At 46.1% G+C, this 6751-nt stretch overlaps 2 protein-coding genes across 4 annotated transcripts in view; one reads left to right on the top strand and one right to left on the bottom strand.

Annotated features, from left to right (window-relative positions):
• Nucleotides 1–980, bottom strand: part of LOC109481358 (alpha-N-acetylneuraminide alpha-2,8-sialyltransferase-like) — a 12864-nt gene extending 11884 nt beyond the window's left edge. The window contains exons 1-2 of one of the 3 annotated variants that reach the window (XM_019783904.1): nt 794–980; nt 125–250 (exon numbers count right to left, since the gene is read on the bottom strand). The gene's annotated coding sequence lies outside the window, so the exon portion shown is untranslated. The other 2 variants (XM_019783905.1, XM_019783906.1) reach the window with 2 other exon arrangements.
• Nucleotides 981–1149: 169 nt separating this feature from the next.
• Nucleotides 1150–6751, top strand: part of LOC109481279 (mitochondrial inner membrane protein COX18-like) — a 6051-nt gene continuing 449 nt past the window's right edge. The window contains exons 1-7 of the mRNA XM_019783814.1: nt 1150–1327; nt 1910–2533; nt 2815–2946; nt 3397–3547; nt 4034–4152; nt 5198–5305; nt 5465–5656. Coding sequence (XP_019639373.1) covers nt 1286–1327; nt 1910–2533; nt 2815–2946; nt 3397–3547; nt 4034–4152; nt 5198–5305; nt 5465–5656 — 1368 coding nt within the window. The 5' untranslated portion in view covers nt 1150–1285. The remainder of the gene's footprint in view (nt 1328–1909; nt 2534–2814; nt 2947–3396; nt 3548–4033; nt 4153–5197; nt 5306–5464; nt 5657–6751) is intronic.

Genomic DNA, 6751 nt, shown 5'->3' with positions numbered 1-6751 from the left:
CTTTTCTTACCTGTACAGGTGTTCTCTACATTTTTCTCACCTGTACAGCTGTTTCTCACCTGAAAACTAAGATGGTATGTCCTCATCTGTATTTAGCTTTTCTCACCTGTAAAGCTTTTCTCACCTGTAAAGCTGTTTCTCACGTGTAGAGTTCCCACTATGCAGGAGACAGACAGGTGTTCACGTTCCTCACAGGTGAGTCAAACCTGGGCAGGTGCGCAGCTGACATGACTGCAGGTGACCATCACACCTGGTACACACAAGCAAACAGTTATTCCTTTATGTATCTATTACAATTTTCTAGACACAAAATTACATGAGGGCCTGCATGGGCTATATGAATGATATGAATGAATGAATGAATTTTATTTAGGTGTCTTGTGACTTTTGTCGCCCAGCCCATATGGGCTTATAAGACACCAGAACATTAACATGAACATTTACGTACATATAGGTACAGAAATCATAGAAACATATATCCAAGTCCAAATCAAAGGTCAGACTATAGCCATAATTTGCCAGAGTTTGGCCGCCTAGGGCTTTAAATTTAAATGACTGAAAGAAAAGAACCAACCTTCCGCGGACAGACTGACCTTTTTTCCCGAATGCTACGATCCGTATTCCCGTAGAAAGGCCTGGTGGAGGCTACGTATTTACAGCAACCAGTGAACACAGATAATACTGTGTACAAGCCCTACTGGTTAGCCGAGCCGCTATGCTATGCCGTTACCATACCGCTATGCCGGGTATTTCTGGTCCCGTTATATTTTGCCCCACCTGTTCTCTGACTCACCGTGCATGCGTGGCGAAATACGTCACTCAGCAAACAAAACTGCCGGCAGATTTTTAAGGGTGAACAGCGGCGAAATTCCGCGGTACGGATGATTTTTTTTACCATGAAGAAACTCGCTACTTCACTGGAAATATAACGAGACAAATTTCTCTTTCCTGGTCCCCATTTCCGTGTATCTCCGGATCAAGGGTCAGACACACCGCATCGTATCGTAAAAAGTTCGCTCAATGTCAAACGAACTGTCGATAATAGATGATAGGTAAAAAAATTATAAAGGTTATGATTTAATATTTGTATTCCTTGTTTTAGTAGTTCTGGTCTATTTTTTTATACAAGCTATTTGTTATAACTTTTTATCTATTTTAAGCGTTTTGATGCGGTTTCAAGATGGCTGCCCCCATGAGACGATTTTTCTTTTTTAAATAAGTCCACCAAAAACCTCGGTTTTTGAACACTGACCGGCTTTACCTGAACCCCAAGTCGGCTCGCACCATGTCTGCTAGCTCGTTATTCAGGAACTGTCCTGGTTTTCAGGTAAAACTGTTGTTTATTGTGAGAGAGAGGGAGGAGAGAGGGAGAGGGGAGGGGGGCGTAACCTCAGTACCGAGACATTTCATATTCCTAATTCATTTATTTATAAATTTTATACAGGCTTTTCACATGCGCCATGTTGAGTTATAACTTATAGTTTATGTCTGATAAACATGCTGGCAATGAACGTTAATTAATTGAAAGACTCTTTTACAACTTGTTTTTTATACAATCATTAATCAATTTATATCATGTTTAGTTCTGATTTGATATTTCTAATTACGGATATATAGCGAGACTTGGATGTGTGCATTAGAATATCTACATCTACATCTATGTAAACATGATATCTGGTGAATGTTAGCTGCCAATTTTGTGCAAATTGTAAATAAAATTATGTCCATATCAACTGCATTGAACAAAACGTCATAAAAATATATGCTACAAAATAAGAGCGACACCCCAAATCCAAACCAAAAACCCCTACCCCTCACCGTGCCGGAGCCCTCAACTTATTGAGGTTGTGCACGTACGGGAAAGAAGACAAAGGACTGAGCACCTCAATATTCTTCCTTTCACCCCCAGGTTCTAAAACAGTCATCGCAGCTGTGGAGGAAATTTCCCAGCTGCCCTCATGTCGGCACCAGCAGACGCCACAGTTCAAGAACAAGAAGGTTTTTCCCAAGGAGCCTCTTCTGTCTCCCTCCCTGCCGACAAGGCACAGACTGTCACACCTGTAACAGGAGACTTCGGCAGTCTGTCAGACTACTCAGCATTTCCTCAAGAAACGGGACCTTCCTCCTAAGGACTGCTCCCTGCCTGAAATGTAGGAATGTGTCTGTTCTGGTGTGTAGCAGGCAGATGTCTACAGAAGCATCTGCAGTACAGGTGTCTACAGAAACAACTGCAGCTGCTGCACTGGAACAGGTGTCTACATCTGCAGTGGAGCAGGTGTCTATAGAAACAACTGCAGTGGAACAGGTGTCTACAGCTGCAGCAGCTGCAGTACAGGTGTCTCCAGCTGCGTCTGCCCCGTCAGGCCTGTACGCTGACCTGTTCGGCCCTGACTCGCCGCCGGTCCAGGCGGCCATGACACTCCTACAGTCAGCACACCTCCAGACCGGGCTGCCGTGGTGGGCAACCATCGTCATGACAACGGCCGTACTGCGGCTGGGCCTGACCTTCCCGCTGGCTGTATACCAGGCGCAGGTGAGGATGATGATCTGTATCTGTTTAAAGTTCGACTTTAGGTCCAACACAAAGAAGTTCTCTCACCTAGAGCTTTCTACCAGTCACTCTGGTCACTCACAATGTGACAAGCTTCACTGGGTCAGTCTACTGAGGAAGACCAGAGTGACTGGTCGAAAGCTCTAGGTGAGAGAACGTTTTGTGTTGGATCTAAAAAGTTTTAATACTTAACAGAACTTTCATGGTAATTGATATGTATGTCTTGTGTTAAGACCCAATAAACCAGTCTGTTACTACTACAGGTGATTGCGCGCGTTGAGCTCCTTGCACCTGAGCTCGGCCGGTTCGCTGCCGCGCTGCGACGTCAGGTGTCTGTTGCCGGGCAACAGCGAGGCTGGACCGAGAAGCAGATGAGGAGGAAGTTCAATCTCAAGGTCAGTGGCAGAAGAGGTCAAGGTCAAACTTTGTCTCAGCATTGATCAAAAAATTTTTTCCAGCATGATTTTTACAACAATTTTCTTATGTTCTCACAACATTGTCATTGTATTTTGCTTCAAGTTTAGCCAACGTCTGATATGTGGAATTGCACATTGCTTATGTCTATAGCTTAATTTTACCTCCAGGATATAGGAGTTTTACTTTACACAGCCAAACTGAATAATATCTCCTATCTTGCTTACAGTCAGACGCTTTGAGGAAGGTGTCTGATTGACACCAAAATGTACGCAAGGTAGGAGACAATATTGGCTGTGTAAAAGGAAACGCCTATATCCTATTCTCTACCAGCCCGATAAGTCTGTATGAAATACGCAATTCAGCCATACTTGGCTGTGATGTATTTTATTTAATAAATTCATTCATTTTGTTAATGTTATGTTTTGTAGATGCGGGAGTTCCGTACATCCCTGTATATCCGAGACAACTGCCACCCGTTCAAGGGCAGCCTTCTGGTCTGGGTCCAACTTCCGCTGTTCGTGTGTGTGTCCTTCGCTCTGCGGCACCTGACAGGGACCTTCCAGGGGGGACAGGGGGCAGGTAAGGGGTGTGTGTGTGTGTGTGTGGAGGGGGGTCACAAAGTAGGCCAGAGGCAACTTGACATAACTGGGAAGTTGAATTCTGGCTGGTTTAAAAATACCCACCTTTATTACACAGTCTGTGTGGTGTAGTGGATAGAGCATCCGGCTGTCAAGCAAGGAGACCCAGGTTCAATCCCCAGGGTTGGACCCAGACATGTCCGGACATGCACCCAGACGTTGTGCCCTTGGGAAAGGCACTTAACACGTACTTCCTTCCTCAGTTAGATGGCTCCTGGGCCCTACTAGGGTTTGGGTTGGCATTAGGAAGGGCATCCAGCCGTAAAAATCTTGCTTCAACAAAAAGATTTTCACTTAAAGCATTTGCCAGGGACAACTGACCCCCAGTTAAGGGGAAAAATAATGTTTGTGTGTGTGTGTATGTGTGTGTGTGTGTGTATGTGTGTGTCAAAATCTTACTTTCCTTCCTTTGTTTCTTCCCCTGTAGCCACCCTGCAGCCTGACATGGTATCCCAGGGTGCCCTGTGGTTCACTGACCTGACGGCCGCTGACCCCACACTGCTGCTGCCTGTGCTGCTGGGGACTCTCAACCTCGTCATTGTGGAGGTGAGCACATACGGATGGACACACATACACACACAGAGGCAGACACACACACACACCCACCCACACACACACACACACCCACACACACACCCACACACACACACACACACACACACACACACAGACGGACAGACTGACCCCACATTGCTGCTGCCTGTGCTGCTGGGGACTCTCAACCTCGTCATTGTGGAGGTGAGCACATACGGACGGACAGACACACACACACACACACACACACACACTCACACACACACACACACACACACACACAACGTCACAAGCACACACACACACACACACACACACATACACACAGACACACACACACACACACACACGCATGTACACACACAGACACACAAATGCACACAAACATACACACACACACGCATGTACACACACACACACACAGGCCTTGCCTTGAGCTGACCATATGTACATGTGCCCTGACTGTTTCTCTGTCCGTCCCAGATGCACAGCCTGCAGCAGGCAGAGAAGACACGGGCACACACACACACGCGCGCGCGCACACACAGACACACACACACACACACACTGTGCCCTGAGCTGCATATGTGCCTTGACTGTTAACTGTTTCTCCCTCCCCCCCAGATGCACAGCCTGCAGCAGGCAGAGAAGACACACACACACACGTACCCTGTACTGACTGTACATGTGCCCTGTACTGACTGTACATGTGCCCCCCCAGATGCACAGCCTGCAGCAGGTAGAGAAGACACACACACATGTGCCCTGTACTGACTGTACATGTGCCCTGTACTGACTGTACATGTGCCCTGTACTGACTGTACATGTGCCCTGTACTGACTGTACATACATGTGCCCTGTACTGACTGTACATGTGCCCTGTACTGACTGTACATGTGCCCTGTACTGACTGTACATGTGCCCCCCCAGATGCAAAGCCTGCAGCAGGCAGAGAAGACACACACACACATGTGCCCTGTACTGACTGTACATGTGCCCTGTACTGACTGTACATGTGCCCTGTACTGACTACGTACATGTACATGTGCCCCCCCAGATGCACAGCCTGCAGCAGGTAGAGAAGACACGCACGCAGGCCGTCCTCACCAACTTCTTCAGGGGCATCTCTGTTCTCATGGTGATGGTGGCAGCCTACATGCCAGCGGTACGAAGTCATCTTTTATCTGAATTTATCTGAACTGCAGAGACACATCTATTTTTTCATTGTGTTTTTATGTTTTTGAGTATAAGCAACTTGTGCTTTTTGCCCAATACTCAATAAATATTTGTGAATAAAAAAAAACTTTATCTTCCATTCCTGCAGGCCATGACCCTCTACTGGACGTCGTCCTCAGCCGTCGGACTGGCCCAGAACATCCTCCTCAAGTTGCCACGGTTACGGCAAGCCTGCCGCATTCCCCCCACCCCCCGGGACTCGCCCACTCCCTTCCGGGACATGGCGGCCACCCTGGGGCAGAAACTCCGAGCGGGGAAGGAAAAAACAGCCGCAAAGTCCTGACAACAGAGATGATAATAATAACTAGAAAGGTAACATTTGCAAAGCAGATACATAATGTTTACATTCGCATATGGTCTGCTCTGTTTATTCTTACTCAAGTGCATTCATATATATGGTCAGACATGAGTCTAAATCTCTCCTGCTATAAAATTGCAACATGATGTAACACAACACTAGTTACCATGGTAACAATCTAACAGACACAACATTATTTCAGGTCAGAGGTCACTGGAGAAGAAGAAGAGGAAGAAGAAACTGAGCAAAAACAATATGTTTTCCTTCTGTAAACATAATAAAAGGGTTTATTGGTCAAACATTACCTGTGCAATCTCAGCCTTTTATTTTTATAGTGCTGAATTGATGCAGGGTTTATAATCACATTATGCATATAACACATATATTTGCTACACTCATTTTTGTGTATAACTGTCGCAAGGGTCTGTGCGGTTGGCTTTTGGCACCACAAGGTGACCTCAATATGACTTTCCCCAACCGAAGTTAGGTACCCATTCACACCTGGGTGGAGTGAGGAAGGTTGTGTAAAGTGCCTTTCCCAAGGGCACAACGTCGGGGTGCATGTCCAGACATGTACCGGGTACGTATACGACTCGGAATCGAACCCGGGTCTCCCCATTTCATAGTCGAAAGCTCTATCACTACACCACCTGACACCACAGATCAGCAATAGTTCATCCTACTTGGAGTCTGCTGGGGAAAAAACAAAACAACTGCCTAGAAACACTTTGTGAAGGACTTTTGCTACTGGGGATTACTATACTATGGCAATCACTCGAGATCTTTATTTGCAATCAGATTCATATACAAATTCATGCACAGATACAGATTCATGTACAGATACAGATTTTCCGAGTATGATACCGTGTCAGTCCCTACACCTGAGTGTGGGTCACAGTTGACACGGTGGCCTTCGCGTGGATTTGCTTAAGGTGGATAACAGGTTTCAAATCTGAGACCCAGACTCACTGGGTATTAAAGCAATCAATAAAACGCTGCCTGTACAATTTGTGCCTGTACAATCTTCATAAACCTGTTTATTACACTGATGTAGTAGAGGTTTTGAAATTACCGTAA

Source organism: Branchiostoma belcheri, unplaced genomic scaffold (assembly GCF_001625305.1).
Source record: "Branchiostoma belcheri isolate BF01 breed outbred unplaced genomic scaffold, Haploidv18h27 scaffold55, whole genome shotgun sequence".
Taxonomy (NCBI): domain Eukaryota; kingdom Metazoa; phylum Chordata; class Leptocardii; order Amphioxiformes; family Branchiostomatidae; genus Branchiostoma; species Branchiostoma belcheri.
This window is presented reverse-complemented; position numbering and strand designations above follow the sequence as displayed.